Source organism: Euprymna scolopes, chromosome 29, assembly GCF_053919585.1.
Source record: "Euprymna scolopes isolate OS-2025 chromosome 29, ASM5391958v1, whole genome shotgun sequence".
NCBI classification, from domain to species: Eukaryota; Metazoa; Mollusca; class Cephalopoda; order Sepiida; family Sepiolidae; genus Euprymna; species Euprymna scolopes.
The window spans coordinates 80,845,159-80,870,027 of record NC_136510.1 but is presented as its reverse complement, the minus strand read 5'-3'; the positions used below and the strand labels follow the sequence as shown (position 1 = coordinate 80,870,027).

The window sequence follows — 24,869 nt, the reverse complement described above, 5'->3', positions numbered from 1 at the left end:
GTTATAACTCTATTTTTTTTTTTTTGTAACAGCGACATTTATTTCCTCATTCGCCTGCCACACATGACTTCTCGTTACAACTATGACGTCACCTACGTCTCTAACGTGATCGCCTTCTTTAACATCCTCTTTCTTTTTATAGTTTTTTTTTTCTTTATGGCATAATCACGTTGACAAACCGGTTCCCGTTAGATCACCAAAGTTAAGCGACATTGAGCCTGGCCAATACTAAAGTAGGCGACCATTTAGTAGTACCAGGTGCTGTATGTGCTCGAAGCCTGGAGCGGGATTGGCGCCGCCAGGCTATTCTTACATAATACACGCTGCATGAAATAATGCAGCGCCCTAAACAACCTCGGGGAGCTAAGGGACTGGTCTTTTTCCTTACCGTGACGTCATTTCGCACACGGCTCGGTATTTACATATAGCCGCCATTCGTGCGTCCGCGCTCTGTTACATATTCAAACCTAAGTGCGACAAACCAATGATAATTCTATTTACAAACCTAAGTGCTACAGACCAACTAAAATACTATTTCAAACATGAGCGTGACAGACCAACGAACACTATTATTTAAATCTAACATCAATAAATAATCATTATCAAACTTTAGCCTGACAAACCAATGAAATGATATTATAAACTTTAAAGTTGTTAGACTAACGAAATAGGTATTTCAAACTTTTATCTGACAGACTAATGGAATTGATATTTGTAGTGTAACATTGCCGGGCGGGGGTATATAACATACGTATATATGTTATATATGTTATATACCACCTTATATATATATATATATATATATATATATATATATATATATATATATATATATATATATATATATATACGCCCTTCTAGTGTTCTCTAGTGGTTAGATTTTATGAGTGTATATACGTGTCACAATCATTTATATAACGTGTGTATATACTTGTGTTTACCTATCACCGTCTAGCGTTGTGATCGTCTAATCCTGATGAACCGCCCCCTTAACTCCTGATTAACCGCTCCCACAAGTAGACACCTTATTAAATCTCCACACTAACGTACTGTACTTACAATAACCCTTATCCCTGAATGTCTTCCGGGCCTTGATAAGTGGTCACCACCTTAAAAAAAAAAAATTCAGATATCGTTGCGTGTGTATGTACATTTAATTGCATTTCATGATGGGACAAGCATAAATTTTTATGGTAACATGTTTTAGTTAACATTTCTAAATTAATGTAAATAAATATTTATTCTGAATATTTTCATTATTCAAAAACATATTTTAACTAACAAAATTTTCTGGCTTGAAAAATCATAGTAATCGTCGATCAGCACACCTTTCAGCGCTACCCGGCCAATATCTAATAGTAGGTATTTCCAAATTTTACGTGAGAGACCAACGAAAATTTAAACTTAAGCATGGCCGAGCTAGCTAATGTGTGACAAACAACGAACGGAAAAGGTTCCAAATAACGATACTTTGGACTCATCTCAAATCAGATGCGCCCATTTCGTTTGGAAACGAAACTTCAGTGCTTGTCCAGAATTCCCCTTATATTAAAAAAAAAATAAATAAATAAATATATAATAAATAAAAATCTGTATAATATACTTACCTGTGATGGAACAAAAATATCATACATCAAAAATCACGTAAATTGATTAAGTAGTTTTATTTTTAAATAAGAAAATCAAAATTTATGACTAAACTACGCCAATCTCGCGACGTCATCTTGAAAATATTCTCGAAGAACAGGGGCGATAACTCGCTTAAATTGAGATTTAAGCAACGCATTATTAAGATGCGGGGTGGGGGGGTCCTTGGAAAAACTCAAGATTTTCTTTTAAATGATTTTCTTTATAAAAATAAAATGTTTTGCTCAATTTACGTAATTTTTGGTGTACGAACGTTTTTCATCACGGGTACGTACATCGTGCGGATTGTTTCTGTATTCTTTCTCATAGGCAGCTGAATTCGGGACAAGCGCAAAATACCGATTTCAAACTGAAGCTCAACTAACTGATATAGTCGACCGACAGCCATAGTCTCTCATCGGGCTGCGACGACACGTCTAAAAATAAATAAATAAAACTTTTATCTTAGACAGATTTATAAAAACACCTGTAAATACCTCCGCAAAATTCCACAACTGCTTTCTTTCTTTCTTTTCTTTTCTCTCTCTCTCTCTCTCTCTTTCTCTCTTTCTAAATATATATATATATATATGATTTTATTTTAATACTTGAATTCTGACTTCATATTTAAACGCAGCAATTTTAATTCTCAGCAGAATATTTCGGATTCACAGGTTGATTTAACTTAACTCGACGGTTCCATTAGCGAGGATCCCTACGCAAGCGTCTCCTTTTTTAAACCCAAGTACTTCAGTTATGTGCGGCCATTTTGTTTTCCTTTAAAAGTTTTTGTTTTTGAGCGAACTACATTTCCCGGCGGAAGTGAAAGTGTGAAAACAGAAGGAACTTATTGATCAACTAAACCTTTTTGTGTGCATTGCGTAAGGATTTCATTGAATATATAGTTTTGCTGGTATGTTCACTTTTCTTTTTCCATAATTTCTCAATTCTGACTCCATATTTCAACTAGTGATGGGACGATTCCAATATTTTCCTCGATTCCAATACAATTACCGATTACGTTCAAAATTTCCGATTTTGATATGATTACCGATTCTGATTCTCAAATTCTTTTCTTTTATTTTGTGAGAGAGTGTGTGTGGGGGGAGGAGGTAGTTCAAATCATTTAGTGAAGAGTGCTCATCTACTTTTCAATTTAATATATAAAAGGCTATCTGTCTGTCTGTCTGTCTCCATATTTTCAAACTGTATCTCTTTCGAAAATAAAAGTTTCAGAGCAGCGCTAGGTACCTCAAATAATTGGAATTTTTATGGATATTTTTTTTTCTGGGTCTTTAGTCGGTTAAAATAGTTTTTAAAGGGTCAAAAAATGGGTGAAAAGTTTTTAAAAATCTTTATACATTTTGTACATTCATCCTAATTTATTAATTTTTAATTTTTAATCAGTTCATATGCGTGCCACAGTGACGTCACCAGCTTCGAATGCTACAGTTTTGTTTTCGGTTTCGATTCTAGCTGATGGCACCCAAATATTTTATTTTACTTATTTATTTCTTTTTTTAATCACGACTCTATAAAAATATATACGAAATCTAGACAAATTAAAATATCATATTAAAGCGTATTTTACGACCGGGCAAAGCCGGATGCCCCCTCCCGCTAGTATGGATATACATTTTTTAATTTTACAAGCTTCATTTTGTGTAACGTTTATCTCTTTTCTTCCCAATTTTGATAGACTCGTGTTGAAATTATCGTCTATATTTTTCCACTTGTGCTATTTTTCCTAATCATCCACTCGCGCCATTTTTTTTTACCGATGCCATTTTTATGGGCCATTATTTCCAATGCGATTTTTTTAACCGGAATCTGATATCATGATCTATGAATTTTAGATTTACTAGTAGATTTTAAACCAATAAATATTTATCATTTTAGCCTAAGTACAAGCAATAAAAAAGTATTAAACAAACAAAATTAGAAGAATCGGTTTTGAAATTGGAAATTGGGTTTACATATTTTCGATTGCGACACAGATTCCGATACCCTCAAAACTTATGATTTTTCCAATTCCCGATTCCGATCAATCGTCCCAACACTTATTTAAACGCAATAATTTTTATTGGTACTTATTTACAGTTAAATATGTCATTTTAAACAAAAACAGTATTACTTATGTCATTGTCATGTCGGAAATAGTAATATATCCAAAAATTACAGAAGTTAATAGAGTAGAATATCCGATATTAGTTTTTAAAAAATGCATTGATATTATGGTAAGAATCAACGACCGCCATTAACAACACGCGAACTTCGTAAAAAAAAAAAATAAAAAATAAATAAAAAATAAATAAATGAATAAAAAAAAGGAAGATAATTCAATTTCCCCTATTTTCGGCCATATTCTGACTATCAGTATGAAGAAATCAGCGAAATATACACATTTCGGTGCTTCTATATTATAATAACGAAAGAAAAAATTGAATTCCAAGTGAAAACAAATATGTACCTACGTAATTGTCATGTCGAAAATAATTATTAACGAAAAACTGTTTTCGATAAAGTTTATATGGGGTATAGGTTTTATCCGACATTTTGAATTACGTTCGTCACGTGACGTAAGCAACGGAACTTAATTATCTCCCCAGTCAACTTATCTTCTTTTTTTTTTTCTTTTTTATTTTTAGTAAGCGTAATATAATGACTCCGGTTCATTTACCAAATTTCTTTTTTTCATTAATAATTATTTGTTTTCCTTATCGTTTTTGTTAATTTTTGGATATGTTATTATTTGAGACCTGATAAGTACGTATGTATGATTTGTTTCACTCGTAATTCAGTATATTTTTTGTTTGTGTGATATAGAAATGCCTAATTTTCCGTAAAAATTATTTTTACGTATAAAAAGTCATTTACTTGATTCAATTTCGTAATTTTTCGATATATTGTTAATTACCAGGTGACAATTCAGAATGTTTTTTTGCGTAAGAGGACATATTTAACTGTAGCCTAACTGTAAACAAGCCGAATATTTTTAATTCACTGGTCGATTAACATAACGAAGAAGTGTTTGTGAGGAACCCTACACAATCGATTCCTGTCTAAATCTAGGGACATTTTACTAAACTTTAATTATGCCCAGTCATTATTTTCTATTTTAAAATGTTGCAGACGATCTATATTTCCTATCGGAAGCTATTATTGTGAAAACAGAAAGAACGTGTTCATCGACCGAACATTTTTACATACATTGCGTAAGGATTTCACTGCATAACTGATAGGCACGTTCAACAATCGTCAACGAAACAAAAAAGGGATGCAAAAATGTCTAAACAAATGCTATTAAAAGCAACATAAGTTACACATTTATCTTCCAGGATAAGTTTTTTTTTTTATTTTAAAACGTTTTTTCGTAAAAAAAAAATGATCGCATGTCCACTTTGTTCAGTTAGAACGAAAAAAAAAACCAAACAAACAAACAAAAAACATCATAGTCGCCATAATCATTGTCCAAAGACCCTTGATAATCGCTAAAAAATCGAAAATTAAACAAAAAAAAACTGTAGTACATTGCATTTTCGCACGATTGGTGACATTTATTGGATGTGTTTCTACCAGTGCTTTGTTTAATTTTCGAATTTAAGCTATTATAATGGATTCGCGGGCAATGCGTATGGCAGCCACGCTTTTTTTCGTTCGAAAAGAACAAAATAGACGCTCGGTATATTTTGAACCGAAAAACGCTTAAAGATCTATTAAACCATAAATAAACTTATCCAGGTAGGTAGAAGAGTAACTTATCTTGTCTTTGGTAACAGCTATTTGTTGTATTTTTATTTTTCACCCCTTTTTGTTTCGTGTGATCTAATTTAAAATGCAATAACTAATTGTGTTGGTACATTCTATTTTTTTCCTAAATTCTTACGGTGTGCTTCAGTATACATTAATTGAAAAACATTTTTCCATAATAAACAATTACTGCAACGAAACGCATTTTTACTAAATACTCTAATTTGTAGATATTAACTAGTTCTTAATAATCCGTCCGACAGTTTTTACTGAGGCGCCCCTATTAGGAAATACCAATAGGGATGCTCAGGCTTTTTTGTAGGCCAGAATGCCCTTTACATGCACTTCAGAATGGAAAAAAATAGCTTATAATCAAGATTGTTTGCTTTTTTTTTACTTTACAAAAAGAAAAATGAATAAATAAACGCCTCACCAGTCATGCGCAGTTCGCGTACAGCCAGTATTGCCTTTACATACGTCAGATTAGTGTTGGGATTAGACTTAAGGAAATCGCAAGGTTATGATTATGATTAGAATTCGAGTCTCCATGTTGTGACAGATCAAACCCTCATTTATCACTGCATAAAATGCAGAATAAACGTCACCGTAGAAAGCAACGCGGAAGCGCCAGCTATCTGTCTTAGATCGTGCAATTGCAAAAATATAAGAGTAAATTATTTTGTTTAATTCAAACACATCAACCAAATAAAGACCTAAGTAATCATAATTCTTTTTCTTAATAAAATCCGGAACTGTTCTGTATTTATTTATTTATTTATTTTTCTATAACTGATAACTTCTAAAGAGAAAATTTACTAAAACCAACTTACTGTGTACTTATCCAGTTTACGACCTAGTCTTCATGTCAGTATATTCCATAGGTTACGCAAGAATTCAGAAGATGCCGAAGCGATTATCCAATTAGCTATCAGAAGACCTGAATTGTGTAGTGGACTATGTGACAATTGCCCTTAAGGTCGCACATTAAGGGGATCATCCATCATCCAGAGCTTATTTTTGACACTTTTTTACAGCCATAAAATGTTTCAATCATAGTTATTTGTTTTCCTAGTTTTGCACATGAATTACAAAATATCTGATATTTCCCTAAAACCTTTATGGAGGGGGAGACTAAAAATTGTTCCTATGGTTTCAAATGATCTGAAATAACAGCAAGGAGAAACTTGATTTCAAATATTTCTCATATATTATATCTCTTCTCTTTGGTTTTCATACATAAAGCAAATTTCACAGTGTATAAGGATTATTTGATACTGGAGATATTCATAACCGTACCTTATTTCCAAAAGAAAATAGATATAATATATGAGAAATATTTGGAATCAAGTCTCCCCTTGCTGTTATTTCAGATCATTTGAAACCATAACAGCAAGTTTTAATTTCCCCTCCATCAAGGCCAGAGGTTTTGGGGGATATCAAACAACATTTAAGTAAATCGGTATATATCCAGACAGTTGGCGAGATGGGTCAGAGGTAAGGGGCTTAGGCTCATAACCGTGAGGCCCCGATTTCGAATCTCGCTATATTCAGCCACTCTGTTGAGTCGTAGACAATGAAACACGTGTCAGTGGATAATTACATTTTAAAAATAATATATATATATATATATATATATATATATATATATATATATATAATAAATTATTAATAATAATATATATATATATATATATATATATATATATATATAATAAATTATTATAAAAATAATATATATATATATATAATTTTTAAAATGTAATTATCCACTGACATATATATATATATATATATATATATATATATATATATATATATATATATATATATATATATATATATATAGATAGATAGATAGATAGATAGAGAGAGTGAGAGAGATTCATTTCTTCTCTTTTTATTGTAGATCATCTGCGTATGCAGTGTACGGTGGTGTACCCCCGTGGTTCCCGTCCAGCCAAGGATTACACCCTGTTCATTTTCGATCCAGAAGAAGGAAGGCTGCAGCAGTAGTCCCAATGGAAACTCGTCGCCCTCGACCGGAAAAACCTCGCTTTGTCAGTTCGGTCAATATCCAGCTCAGCAAAAATCAGTTAACTGTTACGTGTCCGTCAATTGTCCAGGTAAGAGCAACACGAAAAGTGCATTAACGTTCGCTTTTGTTCCTATTGGATTCGTCTCCCAAGTTTTGATCGCTTGGTCATTGGATGCTTAATTTTTATCCGTACGAAATTAATGATTATTTATTTTCCATTTTCAATTGTTTACCCTTGCTAGATTAGAAGAAAAGCCCATACAAAACGTAGGGGGAAATAAATCGATAGACCGATTTTTAAGCATTCACAAATATTATAGATTCTGATTTCTGTGATTTTTTTTCATAGGAAATCCCACACTGATTTTTTTTTTTTCACCACAGAAAATATGAGAAAAATCGGTGCTTATACGCCTACGTTACTGTGCTATTTTTTTAAATAGTGTTATTAAGTTAAATTCAAGTTTTACGATATCTTTTTTTATTATTAAATTGTTAGGTGAAAGTACAAAATAATTACAAAACCCCTCCCCTATACATGTTAAGAATGGTTTTCTAATTAATAACGTAATTATTGCAGCACGGTAACACAAATGCATAAGTACTGAAAAATCAACTGTTAAGTGCAAAAGAAATTTTTTTTTCAAAATCAGCTCCCAGAATGCATTGCGCAAATTTAATCTAGGGAACGACCATTATCTATATATTAATACGATAGCGTATTTGTTATTTTCTCTGTCAGGATCACATCCGGGTCGTTTAATTGTTATGTACTTCCATTTTTTGTTATAAATAATTGTACCAAGAATTCATCATAAGTTTTGGTTTCGGTTTCGATTATAGCTGATGGCACTCAAGTCATCTATTTTTGTATAAATAATTTTATCAAGAATTTTTCATAAGTTTTGGTTTCGGTTTTCATTATGGCACTCCAGTAATTTTTTTTTTTTTTATAAATAATTTTATCAAGAATTCTTCATAAGTTTTGGTTTCGGTTTCGATTATAGCTGAAGGAACTCAAGTTCTATATACGTACATATATTTTTCTCAAGCTTTTTTTTCGATTCAAGCTAATTTTAAATCGCAACTTTATGATATATAAATCGATAGAACATTAACTCATATACGAAATCTGCAAGAATTTACGAAATCTGCAAGAATTAAAATATCATATTTAAGCGTACTTTATGACCGGGCTTTGCCGAGCGTTCGTGCTAGCTTAGATAAATACTTTTGCAGTTTTAACAAAAGAGCTACAATAATATCAGAGCGTCTCCATTTACGCTGAACATCTACAGAATGCCAACATCAAGATATTTCATATGAATGAGTCCTCTGTAGAATTTCCACACGTCCCACTAGTTAGCTATTATTTTCTTTTCCTACACTTCTCCTTCCTCCCGAACTTAAGTATCGAAGGATAGGAAATTAGTCTAAAATAATATAGAAAACTAAAATGAACGTTAAAAGCTAATACAATAGTACAATTAATGGAAGTAATAGTATAGTTTCGACGCCAGACAAATAGAAAATATGAAAGAAATGTTTAACTAAGACAATATATTCAATGATTCGAAAGGCACAAGATCTTACTAGAAAATTTGAAAAAACACAAAAATCTTTTTACCCATCTACCAAATATTCCCGCGAACTATACGCTAAAAATAAAAGAAACCAATACGATCCAATACTACTGCAAATGGCCTTTATTTTACACAGGAATCACCACTTATCAAGTTCCAGAGGCCACTCGAGGATAAGGGTTAATAGGTATACGTTAGTCAATGTGATTATAGCGTAGTAAACATAAGTAGTGGAATTTTTGTAAGTTGGATTACTTAGTTGGACGGTTTATCAAGAACTTGTTTACGTTGGACTTGAAGGCAATCAGATTGTAGTCAGCTGGAAAGCAGGCAATCGGAAGAGAGTTCTATAGGCGTGCAGTTCTAAGAAAGAAGCTTTGTTCATGGAATCTACATTTAGGTTTAGGCACAAAGACAGAGTGTGGGAAAACTATTGATAGTGGTTTTGGCTAGACGAGTGTTTTTCGTGAAAGTTTGGCGGAGGACATAGATTGAAGCTCAGACGAGCACCTGCCATGAAAATAACTATAAAGCAGAGATAGGCTCGCAACGACTCTTCTATGGGAAAGAGATTACAGGAAAGAGAAAAGGGCATCCCCCTACTAAGCCACGAAGTCTATTTTGAACTCTAAACAAAAGCGAAGTGGGCAACTATAGTTGAGGGTGAACCGAAGGCTCTTTTTTCATTAGCTGCTATACCAATGTGTAGTGGAGTGTCGTTTCATTCCCAGGATTACTCCACTTACCCTTGATCTTCTCCTTATAATGTTGAGTGTTTAGCAAAGGTTCATCAAGTACAAATTTTTTAAAAGTCTTTGGTGTCTATGCCGATGGGGTCGTGAGGACGTTTCTATCTCCACCAGTATAAACAAACGATATTCAACCATTAAACATCAATTAAAACACGGTCGTTTGCAAAGGAGAGTTACTGGATTTGTTAAGTGAACGACATCAGCCCCACCAGTGTTAGCAAACGGTATTTAAAAGCGATAGGACATACCTCAATGGTGTGGACCTCTTCTGCTTGGCTGATGTCCAGTTCAACTCATCGCTTCTTGGGTCGTTCTGGCTGTGAGGTCTGCTTGAGTGATGACAAATGACGCGCAATACAGATTTGTAGAAAAAAAAATTAACTACAGTAGAACCCCGGGATACTGTGACCCTAGGATACGTTTTTTTCATTTTTATTTTTAAGTTTACGATATGGAATACCATGTTTTTCCGGCCCCTGTTTACTCTATTTTCCCCGCCTTACGGTGTTATTTATAATGTTATTTGATTATATGCATGTGTATTATATGCTGTATTGTATTTTGTTACTAATTTTTTATGCCATAACTCGGGGTTTTACTGAACTTTATTTTGCAATATTATACATTAATAAAACAAAAAAGTATAAAATTATAAATGATTTCTTTTAACCTAGCCTAGCCTACCATAGCTAATCTTTGCCCGCCTCCTTCTTCTCCTAACGGGGACACCAAAATATATAAGGTCACTGCATACTGGTCTGTCGAGAAAAAGCGAGATAGTTCTCTAAAAACGGGATTATGAGTAATCTATGGCTTAACCGTTACGCGACAGGCACCATCACCCAGCAAAAATATCTGTGTTACTCCACTCAGAGTGACATCTAACAAATAGTGCCACATTATGGCTTCGGATGAGGATTGAAACCCAGTATCCCGGCCCATTTGCGAACCCTCGGACCACTATGCCAATTAAAAAACGAGCAATCAACCTCAGACAGACAGACAGATACAAAATCTTCATTACACACACACACACACACACACACACACACACACACACACACACACACTAACGCGAGAAATACTGTTGAAATTTAAACATTTGTTTTAAATGCTTTTTAACGTCTGTCAGAGTGATCTAATCATTATATGATGATCTGCGCACAACTCAGAGGTAAAATTGGTAATAGCAGGATAGAAGTGCTCAATGCGTTAGTAGAGCTGGATATTTTTTTTATTTTACAACAGTTTTAACTTAGTTTATTACGATTGTTTTAGCAAACATTTTTCTGTTTGCCTCCTCAGATTGTGCAAAGCTAGAGGAAAGTTAACACTTGTGGTTGTAAAAAGAAACATTATATATATATATATATATATATATATATATATATATATATATATATATATATATATATAAACATAACCTAATACGTTTTTCGTGTTCATACTTGCCACGTTTTATTAATTCAAAAAAAAAATAATTATATATATATATATATATATATATATATATATATATATATATATATATATATATATATATATAATTATTTTTTTTAATATAATAATTAAATACCTATAGACACTAGTGTTTCATCCTTTCGGGAATCTTCAGTGTAGGGTGTCACGATTAATACCAATCGAACGATTTTAACCCCGCAACACGAGACATCTCCATCCACGTTTTTCGGGGGCCGTAGTGTAGTTGATAAGAGATGTTCAATTTCTATGGTTCCTGGTGAGAATTGTCAGAAGATAGCGGTTTCAATCCTACCCAAAGCCGGCCAGAGGCTTACTGGGCCAAAACGCGGTGAGACGACAACAATTACGGAAGGCAGTAATTGCAGTGAATGCAGTCAGGAGATTCAAAATCCTTATCCCGTCGCGAAGCCAGGGGAATAGTTGGCCGAAACGTCGTGAAAAAGATGAGGATAATAGTCCGCCATAAATAAAAATTAGTTAATGTTTCTGTTGACCAAAAACAACAATACTTAATTTCTCACTCGTGCAAATTGTAATTTCTCAATTATAAGAAATTATCGCATTTTGCATTCGAATTCTTCAAATCTAAAATATTTCAGAAATCACGTGATTAATATGTTAAAAGGATATGTGTATGCAGCAATTTTTAGTATTATTGACGAGTGTTTTAATATATATATATATATATATACACGAGCAAACAGTTAATAAAACATGTTAAAAAACACTTTGAAATGAGTTAAAAACATATTTAATCAGAAAAGGAAACACTCCGCGGATTAAGGACTATCCACTTATCCAGTGTTTCCTTTTCAGATTAAATATGTTTTTAACTCATTTCAAAGTGTTTTTTAACATGTTTTATTAACTGTTTGCTCGTATTATAAGCTCTATCTCCTATTTGGTTTTATCAAGCTTCTACATCTGGCTGACATAATTTTATAAATATTAATTCTTTTAATTCTTTAATATTTATAATATACTTTAGTTTTACCATCTTGGATCATTTTGGTAAATTTAATTGTAATTTTTATTTTATGTATATATATATATATATATATATATATATATATATATATATATATATATATATATATATATGACTCTTTTATTTATTTGTTGTATCGAAAGGAAGTTAGGTACAAAAATTTCCGATTCCGATACCGATTCCGATACCTATACAAAATATTTCGAATTTTTCGATTCCTATTTTTTGACAATCGTCCGAAGACTACTTGGGACCTTTAAAAGTGCCAGAGTTCAAGAAATACTATATTGAAAATAATTAAGCATTAAAAGATAGTACAATAATACAATTAATGAAAGTAATAGTGTAGTTTCGACTTCCTTTGACTTCAGACAGACAGATACCAAATCACCATTAGTGATAGATAGACACGAATTTTGTGTTTATTGTTTGTCGAACGAAATTATAACAAAAGCATACAAAGGGACAATGATAAGATTGCGTCAATAAAAGTGAAGATAGAAACGTTGAGTTTATTAGACGTCTCTTTTCGCTTTTATAAATAGTCGCTGTCAGCTATGTTTGTATTTTAAGTCGGCCAATTTGTTGACGTTCGTTGCGATTTTTCTTTCTACTTCGCTTTGGCCTTCGGTTTGGCTCCGAAGTCAACAGAATTTAATCCGGCAATCTTATCCTGGCTAAGCTTTTGATATGGCTGTTACCCACTTGCTGACATACAAACACTCACGCACACACGGAGACTCACTCTCCGTCTCTAACGCGCATACACGCTCATTCACTCTCTATTTCACACACACTCTCCCATTCTCTTTCTCTTACATGCAAAAACACTCACTTTCTTTCACACACACACACACACACACACACACACACACACACACACACACACACACACACACATACACACACACACACACTCTCTCTCTCTCTCTCTCTCTCTCTCTCTCTCTCTCTCTGTCTTTCTCTCTAATACATAGACACCTACACCCCCAAACACTTTAATTCTCTCTTTCTCTGTATCTTTCTCCAACATAGACATTCTCTTTCTCTCTCTTTTTCTCTCTCTCTCTCTCTCTCACACACACACACACACACACACACACACACACACACACAGACATACACACACAAAACACTCTGTCACTCCTTGTCTCACATAAAACCATACTCTTTCTTTTCTCTCTCACACATAAACACTCTCTTACTCTTTCTCTCTCTCTCCTAAACAGATATTCTCTCTTTCTCTCTCTCTCTCTCTCTCTCTCTCTCTCTCTCTCTCTCTCTCTTTATATATATATATATATATATATATATATATATATATATATATTTCTCTCAGACATAGATATTCTTCCACTAGCTCTCTCTCATACTTTCTTTATTTATTCTCTCTCTCTCTCTCTCTCTCTCTCTCTCTCTCTCTCTCTCTCTCTCTCTCTATTTTCTTCTTAATCCACGCCCACGCATATACATTCACAAATTTATCTCAATCCATATAGGTCAAAGTCCATGTCGCTCTTCTTTTTCCTTGTGTTAATTCCTCATAATCCAGGTCTTCACTGAACTTTTCAATCAAGATTTAACTGACAGCAACAATTATATATATATGGGGCGCACCATCTGTCGCCAGAACCCTGAATGTATTTTACATACAGTTCGCAATTTTCAAAAATTGTCACCTTTTAAGTACCGAGATGACTTATCATCACTTAACTTTAATGTTCTTACGAGATTCGATGTGTCAATATATTACCCATGTTTGACGTACGCAGTGCCTTACATAAGTTTTCCGATTTTTTTTTTTTTTACATACGTTTAAAATTGTCGTAAAATTCAGTATTTTATTGCTATACATCTTATGACCAATTTTTATGATTCCGGATTAAAATGAACAGCTACAGCAGGAATTGGAATACACCCTACTAAAGCCTGATTGTCACAGCTAGCGAATTTCAAAAATGCAACCTGGACGTGAGGACACTTTAGAAGAATGATATGTAATAAAATTATGTTTAAAACTTTTTTAAAAAAAACGCCACAGAAACGTATGGAATGCTTCAGACTACTTTTGTGCCATCTTGTATGAATCCCACATCAGTTTTTGAGCAACATAAGAGATTCAAGGAAGGCAGGGAGTCTATGAGGGATGATGAGAGGTGTGGGAGGAGTAAGGAAGTTAGAGCACCAGAGTTGATTGGCCAAATAAATAATTCATCTTGCCTGTTGTAACATATATATATATATATATATATATATATATATATATATATATATATATATACATATATATATAACTTATAATGATATATATATAACTTATAATGATATATATATAACTTATAATGATATATATATAACTTATAGTGATATATATATATGTTTATCTATCTATCCATATATAACTTATAATGATGTTTTATATATGTTCATCTATCTATCCATATATAACTTATAATGATGTTTTATATATGTTCATCTATCTATCCATATATAACTTATAATGATATATATATATGTTCATCTATCTATCCATATATATATATATATATATATATATATATATATATATATATATATCGTAATAGATTAAAATCTTTTCCTAATTTAAGTATTATAAGTTAAAAAGTTTTTTATGTAAATTTTGAAGAATTAAAAAAAAATGTTTTCCTTCCAAAGCATATATAGTGAAGTTCTCAGAGTTTCGAATATCAAGTTTTCTCAATTTATAAATGCAATATGATCCTAATCTTCGTAATAAGAAAAAAATGGCAGAGTGTATCGATTGTATAAACCATGTAAGTGGCTCAAAATGGTGTTTTTCTATGTTTTTTAAGATGAACATCTGATGAGTAAACGACTAAAGATGCAGCAAAGACATAGTTTTGCAGATTTGTTAGTCGCGAACGAAGTAACATTGTAATGGTTACCTTTAGAAATGCAATAAGTTACCAATTGAAAAAATTTGATATTTGGGTCTAGTATACATATACTTGAAGAACTATATATATATATATATATATATATATATATATATATATATGTATATATATATATATATATATATATATATATATATATATATATATATATATATGCTAGGTGCTGTATGCATTCAGTTATGCAGGTATTATAATACATCAGGAAGCCTTGCACAGTTTTAGATCACCTGTTAGCCCCTACCCTTGGATATTTTGGAGGGGTTATCACACAGAAGATATATGGAATTCCTTAGTTATATTGAAGGCAGTACATCTAGGAAAAGAAAGGAGGGGCTCTACTGAAAAACCAAATTGGATAGGGGAAACTTGTCGACCCTGTGCGTCAATCTTCTAAGGGTGGTGTCACAAACAAACCTGTTTTCAATCTGTGATGAGCCAACACAAAAGGTAGCAAAGCTAAGAAAACTTGTGGCTCCACGATGGGATCACCAATCTGCTATCGCAATCAAAAAATGGCCCTACCAAAGGCAGGGACTCTGCCACAAACTTTCAAAATATTGTTCATGTCAGTGTATAATTTAACCGGAGAGAACTTGAATGCCTACTGGAGAGAACTTGAATATCCACTAGACACTATTCTCGGGTGCCTAAGGGTCTCTTTGTGCAGAGACAACCTGGCACGAAAATACTTTTACCTACAAGTAAACCTTGACTAAATATTCAAGATCACATAGTATTTGTTGCCTAAATAAGATCTCCTAACCTACACTGGCTTTTACGAACAATGGCGCACCTTCTCCAAATAATGATACAAGTAAGAGCACGAAGCTGAATACTCCACTAAAGATAAAGAAGGGGTTTTAGTTAGGTACGTGCAAAATGAATGCCGATGCTGAAAATGAATAAACATTTTGACTCCTCCCTTTACTTAAAAACTCACCCAAAATCAGGAAATTAACCAATTTTAATGAATTGTTCAGTATTTGTCAAATAATGATCACGGAATATATTGAACTAATTATTTTTATTTAAATCTTAGTGGAAATGTATTATTTTGTTTAAACAAAAAATACCTTTAATAAAGTTATGGTTTTCAGTAGTAAAAAATAAAAAATGAATTAATTTATTTTTGCTTTTTTTATGAAAATAAAGCATCGAAAAAATATAACAATTAAAAAAAAATAATTTTTACAGGAACATTACGATAAAAGCCCCTAAAGTCCGTATTAATGAATTCGATATAACTTGAAGAAAAATAAATTTTTCGGACTACCGATATTATCATTGAATTAAGCATTGTTTATTTTCACATAAAGAATTATAATAGCAAAAAATATTACTACTTTTTTTTTTTTTTAGATTACATGTTTCGCATAATTTTATAGGTAAGATTTTAATATTTTCCTTGCTTAAATGAATGTGAAACTTCTGGCGTAACATAATTTTTATATAATATTGGCCAATAATTAAAAAAACTTAATTTAAAAACAGGAACATAGAAAAATAATTAAATCAAAAAATCGTAAAAATGATACAAACGTTCAGGATAGGAATGTACGGATGCACGTCTGAGGAAAAAAAAGAAACCCAGTACCCCTCCCTCCTTTTAATTACATGACGTCATTCCTAGACAGCTTTTCGACCGTCTCAGATTTTGGGCTTCCATATAATCCGTGTTTACAAAACATTTGTTTGTTGCGCTTTTGCGAACGGCAGAATAATTCGGTTTGGGGGCTAATTAAACTATTTTTGTATAAACAAGGTGTTCTTTTATTCGATTCAATATCTTAGGACTTTACTTTATTAATTATCTTTGAAATAGACCCAGAAAGCTTTACTTTATTAATTGTCCTTGAAATAGACACAGAAAAAAATATTTATCTTTTAAAGGATTTTTACAATAAATTTATCCAACTTCATATTTAGCTGAATTGGTTAGCTCGCCGTGAAAATATTTTTCATAACTTTTTTTCTCACGTGTACAAATATTTCTTTCCTTTTAGATATGAAGTTTGGTCCTTAATCTTTCAAATACAATGAAAAAGGTAGTCGGAAACCTACAAAAAAATTATGATAAATCGGCTTTCAAAACTAGCTCCCCCTATCCTTATTCGTCCATTTTTGCCCGTACCTAGCAAGAACTTAGACACCAGGGTCGGAAAGTGGGGTTGAGATGTCAGCTTCTCCGAGGAGGAGCACTCTGACCTGCAAAGAAGTGCCTGGGCAGACCCGTCTGCATTTCCCGGTAAGGACGCGTCAGGCGATTAGCAGTAAACTAACACCTACTCAAAGAGAGAAGGAAAAGCCTGAGAAGGTGGACCTCATAGAACTGCACACAACTGGCATCAAATCGCAAACAACAGGGACCAGGTCGTGACAGGAAAAGTCTAATCTCTGTTGACTTTTGGGGCCGAGGATAAAAATTCCTGAAGTGTTAGCCCCATAAAGGAGTCCCTTGATTTCGGAGAACTTCGACTTAAGTAAAATGAAACAGAGATAGGGAAACATAAAAAATAGGGAACACAAATTAACCTACATGCCCACCACAGGAGATCCTCGGTCCGGCCTGTTGTCAATGGACAAGTTTATTCGCTCTCTGTGGGCACATCTAAAAATAGATGTTCTTCCACAATATCAGTCCTTCCTTCTCGTATGTATACAAAAAAAGAAACACAAAACAAAAACAAAAAATTTAAAATGGTGTCATGATCGCAAATTTACATTATTTATAACACTGGTCTGTAGTGTTTGTATGTGGAAGACGAGGAAACATATATTTAATGGCAGGGTGGAGATTACGACTCTCAAAAGCCATAAAAGCTGTTCAATCTCAACCGCTGTCAACGAGAGAAATACTTTAAGCTAAGTAGCGAAAAGATATGGCGCGAAATTGTCGACAAAGCACCTGATGACTCCTCAACAGATAAGTTCTTTATATAAAACTAGCGGGGAGGAGGTCTCCCCCCCCCCCGGTCGTAAAATACGCTTAAATATGATATTTTAATTTGTCTAGATTTCGTATATATTATTATAGAGTGGTGATTTCAAAAGTAAAAAATAAAAAAATAAAAAATATTTGGGTGCCATCAGCTAGAATCGAAACCGAAAGCAAAACTGTAGCATTCAAAGCTGGTGACGTTACCACTGTACCAACGTGACACGCATTGACCCCTTTTTAATCCCTTAAAAACTATTTTAGTCGGCTAAAGACCCGAAAAATAACGGTCCATAAAAAATCCAATCATTTGAGGCTCCTAGCACCGCTCTGCGACTTTTAGTGAAGTGATAGAGTTTGAAAGTGATAGAGTTTGAAAATATGGAGAGAGACAGACGGTGAGTTTTATGAATTAGACTAGGATTATCTACCCGGCAGATATTTTCTTAACTATTTTTAAAACGAAGCTATTATTATATTTTTAATGGGGGTTTGGAATTTAAAATTGACTTATAACAGCATCGTTTGCTCGTCAACTGCCAAAGTTAAAAAATACTACGTTCAAAATACCAGAAAGTTTCATCGATTAACCTGCTGACATGGCAGATCGAGAGTAGATTCGATACGTTCCTTCGAATAATGACGATGAAGAGTCGCGCCTATATAAAATTTCCACCTAGCTGAATATTTTTGGTGTTTTAACTTATTTTAAAGTATTTATTCAGCTAAAAAAAACAAACAAATAGTGTCGAGTGTTACGTAAGAACACGAAAATATGACGTCACATCTTTGGAGTGTCGATAATCGCTCAAAAATAGAAAATCAAACAAAATACTCGTAAAAATCCATTCAACAAATGTAATCGTGATATTCATTGATTGATTTTTACAAGTATATATAATTATATATATAACTATATATATATATATATATATATATATATATATATATATATAGTTATAGTTATATATATAGTCATATATATATATAGTTATATATATAGTTATATATATATAGTTATATATATATAGTTATATATATATATAGTTATATATATAGTTATATATATAGTTATATATATATATAGTTATATATATATAGTAATATATATAGTTATATATATATAGTTATATATATAGTTATATATATAGTTATATATATAGTTATATATATATAGTTATATACATAGTTATATATATAGTTATATATATATATATAGTTATATATATATATATAGTTATATATAGTTATATATATAAAGTTATATATATTTATATATATAGTTATATATAGTTATATATATAGTTATATATAGTTATATATATATATATATATATATATATATATATATATATATATATATATATATATATATATTCAGTTTTATTTTCGGATATTGAGCGAACCTCGAGACTCCCATCTTGTTGTTATAACATTAGCCCTTGGCGCTACTTGAGTTTCAAATATAATAAACGCTTTAAAATAAGTTAAACCACCAAATATTTATCCAGATCGGTAGACGAGTAAATTATCTTGCTTTTGATAGCATTTATTTTTTTTATACGCTCCTAATCACAACTTTAAGATCACTTGAAAATCTTTAAAAAGAAACCTTTTTTAAGGATAGATTTTCAACGCTTCCCACTCAAGGTTACCAATATCACAACCTAAAAGGTTATGGAAAAAAAAAAGGTACATTCCAAACATTTAATTAAAAAATTAAAAATTTTATAAAATGAGGCATTTCACACGTGATCAAAATTATAAGACCAGGAGCATAAATTGTTCTTTAGTTCAGTTACAGATTAGCAATCACTGCGTAAAGGTGTCACCATGCCTAAAGCAAGCAAACTTACAGAAGTTGAACGTGCTCGAATTCTACATTTCCATAAACAAGGTTTGTTACAGTGGGCGATCGCAGGAAAGGTAAATCGCAGTAAAACTGATTTGCAACTTCTAAAAAACAGTTAGAATTATGGAAAAGCTGGTAGACCCCCCCCCTCAAATTTCTCCTGCATTGAGTACGGAGACTTTCTTCTAGTCAAATTAAAGCAGTCACAGATTCTGATTGAAGTCCAGTAACCATCAGACGACATTTACGACGAAAAAATATGGTCAATAAAAAGCGTAAACAAATTCCTTGCATGCTTTCACGTCACAAGATGAACCGCTTATGGTTTGGTCGTGAATACCAAAAATGAAATGTTTAGAAGTAGAAGAAAGTCCTGTTTTCTGATAAGAAAAAAAAATCAGTCTAGATGGTTCTGATGGCTTCCAACGATATTGGCATAACGAAAACATGCCTCCTGAAATTTTCTCCACACGTCGTAGTGGTGGAAGGTCTCTAATGGTAAGAGCTGCCTTTTCTTACAGAGGGACGATGGAGTTCCAGGGTCGTCAGACAGCGACTGGTTATAATTAGCATGCTGCAAAAAGCATCGGTGATGACAGAGGGGCATCGTTTGTGTGGAGATGGATGGTTATTCCAACAGGATAATGCCGCAGTCCACGCTGCACGACGAACCTTGACCTTTCTGCAAGAAAATGGGCTCCGTCTCTTGCGACATCTTGCATGTTCACCGGACTTGGACTCAATTGGAAATGGTTGGGGATGGATAACAAGAGATGTTTATCGAAATGGCAAACAATATTCAATAAAAACTGAACTTCGTGAAGCCATCTTCAGAAGCTGGAGCAACATCCCTCGCTTTTTAATGGAAACGCTTATTTCTAGCATGCCCCAAAGAATTTTTGAAGTCTTCAAAACCAGTGGAGATAGAACTCATTATTAAATATGGTTGTTGAATGTTTTTTATACACTTTACATACGATTTCGCAGAATTTATACGCCTGGTCTTATAATTTTGATCAAGTGTAAAATGCCTTATTTTATAAAAATGTAAGTTTTTGAATAAAATGTTTAGAATGACGCTTTTTTTTCATAACCTTTGTAGTATTGGTAACCTTAAGTGGGAGGAGTTTATAATCTATTCTTTAAAAGTTTGATTTTTTTTTTTTTTAATTTTTTTATAAGGAGTGTTTATTTTTTATTGTCTACTTTTTCAGATTATTATCTATACTAAAATATGCCCGGAATTTGGCGTCTAACCTGCAAAAATTAGGTGTCTATATTAGCATATTTGAGAAATCAAGAAAGCTAACTTATCATGGTCATTGTCAAGTTTTCACCAGTGCATTTTTTTAAAAATTGAATTAGTTACGTATTTTAGAATTTAAGCAAAATCTATATTATATTTTACTTGGTCTATTTTTTTAATTTTATTTTATTTTATTCAATTTTCAACCCAAACAAGACAGTGCCACTTTGAAGTAGGGGGTTACTATCGATGACATAAGTTGCAGGGGTATTATGAAGGGAGATGAGTAGCACGATGTCTGTTCACATTACACTTGAACTTCTGCATGTCAGTACAGTTGGGAAAGAAAACTCCCAGAAGGGAGTTCCAAAGTCTAGCAGTTCTGGGGAAGAAACTATTGGAGTAGAATGCTTTCTTACACCAAGGGATCTCTACTGTGAAGGGGTGGGATTTAGCTGCTTGTTGGGTTTGTCGGGAGTATTTACGTTGAGGGGGGGGCAAGTCTGTCTATCCCTTATCTGTCTGTCTGTCTGCCTGTCTGCCCATTCCATTTTTTTCGAAAACTTCTGAATAGACAGACAAGGTCACTTATATATATATATATATATATATATATATATATATATATATATATATATATATATATATATATATATATATATATATATATATATATATATATATATATGTATATATAGGGTGACTAAAAAAAAACAGAGGGCATTCAATTGTTTCCTGAGCATTTTACAGTTAACAGAGAAAAAAAGGTCAAAGACCCTTGTGTTTTGATGTGATGTTTTGACTATAATAAACTAGTTATGACCAAAGTTTCAGTTCATTCAGACAAAACACTAAGAAACGGGGGCTAATTAGAGTTATATGCTATTATATAAAAAGGAACTTTGTCTGAGTGTGTGTATGTGCGAGTTCGTTCCCTATGAAACGACGGTCGATTTTTTTTTAATTTCACACGAAATACTTGATGTGTCTGGAAGTTTTCTTGCGTTGCTTTCGTCTCAGAATGCGTCGAATAAGCTTTGAAAATCAATAATGAAAAATCCAATTAAAGAAGCAAATCCGAATTTGACCAAAGTTAACACTTTTATACAACCTAACATCACAAGTGCATTTGAAAAGTTTTATCACCGCACAAGCAGAAAGGTCTAGCCGATAAAATCAAATGTAGATCCTTTTAAAAGATACGGAACGCGTTCGAAATGAATGTTTCTTTTTAGAGCACAATTGAACCATGATACATGACTTGTCCGTTTTACTTCAATTCAAGTGATTATGTAAAAATAATTTAATAAAATCAACAGTTGGTTCTTTGATAAGACAGGGGCGCGTTCAAAACGAATGTTTCTGTTTAGAGCACAATTGAACCATGATACTGGACTTTTGCATTTTAAACATAAGTGAATGATAATTTTATAAAATCAACAGCAGATTCTCTACAGTGCAATGTAGACTACAATGGTGTTTTGGACTAAGTCACTGCGGAGAGGTCTGTGAAGCTTCCTCTTGGTACACTAGAGGAGGGCCATGTGAAGCTTTCTCTCGGTGCACTGCATGGGGGAGGGGCCTAACAAGAGCAGGCAATCGATTTGATAAAAAATAGACGATTTCGCGGATTTCGATGACATTAAAAGTATAAGAGGATTACACATTTATTGATTCCCATTAAATAACGGACAACGTCAGGTCTCCCTGCTAGTAGATTAATAAATGATGAATCATTTCGAGTTAATATTCATTCAAACTTTAGAAAAATACGCTTGAGATGTCGACATTACGTTGGATAAGCGAAATCATATTCGATCGTTATCTTGTTTTAAATTCTGTTTATTCACATAATGGTCACACATTTCAAGCGTGCTCTTCTCAACCTTGCATGCGTAATATTAAATGGATTTTAACTCGAAATGATGCCTCATTCATTAATATTTCACAAAAAAGACATAAAAACGATTTTTAATGCCTATAAACAATTTTTTTTCTCGCAAATTGTTCTGGCCGCGATCTTTAACGTTTACCGAAATTACAAATGTTGATATTGTGCTTCGCTGTTTAATGCACAGTTAAACAAACCAGATAAAACATGGAGTTGTCGTAAAAGTCAACGAAGACAAGTTTTAACAAAGGCAGTTGAACTGTGATCATAGGTATCCCCAAAACAATGTGAAAAACGGAGCGCATGTTCATGTGACGTCAGACTTGTGTTAACTATACGAACTATGAAAAAGCAGAAACGACTTAATGATTTTTTTTAAACCTTTGTTTATCTTCTTCAAACTGAAATTAATAATTAATCTTTGTTACAATTTTGTTAGGTTTTAAGATTTACACAGTTTAATGATTAATAACATTATAAACATTTGTATATTAAATATGAAATACGGTTTTACTTACTGTACTTTTGGTTACCTACGGGCTTCCATATTTTGTTCGGTAAAAAGAGACGAACAAAATATGAGGGGGGGGGGGCTACAAAATGCTTAATATTTGTGCAATAATATTTTCAAATCGGTTTTAATCTGGCGATAAAATAGCTGACAAGAGCCATGTTTATGCAAAACCTTAATATTAAAAAAATTTAAACACAATTAATTAAAAATCTATGTTGTAACGGAACATTTTGAAATAATAGAATTTTAATCGTTTTAATCTTTTAAAAAATTAATTAATGTTTACGAAGTTTTTTTTCTTGGCAATTCAACTGATTATAGTATATATTAATTCGAAAAAAAGCTATTAAAAACATAATAATATTAAATTTATATCATTTTTAATTGTAACTTCAATGTAAATTTTTGTTCAATATGTGTATTTAAATTTTTAAAAAATAAATATGTTTTACTCATTTGAACTCTTATGTTTAATAATAAATAAATATTTCGATAGATTTAAATATTTTGTTCGAATTTCGAAAAAATAAATATGGGGGGGGGAGGGGAACACGCACTAAAAAAATATTTCCCCTAATATATTTTACGGAAACTGCATTTTATATGTAATTTCATTCTAAAATTGATAAGTATTGAAAATTTCACGAAAATCTGACCATTAGTTGATTTTTGCTAGATTTATTAAACACGGGTATATTTTCACGTTCGGAATGTCTACTACATGGGAACGTTATTTTAAAGCGCCAATTATGTAAACACTATTTTCGTCTCGCAATTTCATTATTTTCGTTCGATGAAAAAATTTTTTTAAAATAATTACTGGTTTATTGTGTCCTTCTTTTTTTAAATGGTACAAAAGTTATACTGATAATATTAATTTATAATAAAGTTACATCGTGTTGCATATAAGGTGGGGTTATTCTGTGGTGAATTTTGGCAGTTCCTAGTGATTATTTTCGGAGTTGAAACGAAACTGGCTTATAAATCAGTTCCGGAAGTTAGAAATCAAGGGCAACCTGACCCTCTTGACACTGTTGTGGTTTTAGGTTTATGATAACGACGGTAGGCCTTCTAATTAGAGGTTTCGAATCACGATGTAGGGTCCAGGTTGCAAGATTCGTGATAAACGCGGCTGCTGAAGAGTTGGGAACAAAAACAAGATCAAAGAAATATAGAGGAAGAAAAAAGAGGAGGAAGAAGAGGAAGAAGATTTGAACAGAAGTAAAAAGGAAACGAGAAATGGAAACATAAAAAAGAAGAAAAAAGGAAAACTGAT

The 24,869-nt window shown here is 32.4% G+C and overlaps 1 protein-coding gene across 7 annotated transcripts in view; it reads left to right on the top strand.

The window, feature by feature from the left end:
• Positions 1-24,869, top strand: part of LOC145252749 (putative cysteine desulfurase) — a 601,560-nt gene that overhangs the window by 72,872 nt on the left and 503,819 nt on the right. For all 7 annotated transcript variants that reach the window (XM_080112624.1, XM_080112626.1, XM_080112623.1 and 4 more), the window contains exon 2: positions 7,283-7,499. In XM_080112624.1, the coding sequence (XP_079968750.1) occupies positions 7,283-7,499 (217 nt within the window). The remainder of the gene's footprint in view (positions 1-7,282; positions 7,500-24,869) is intronic.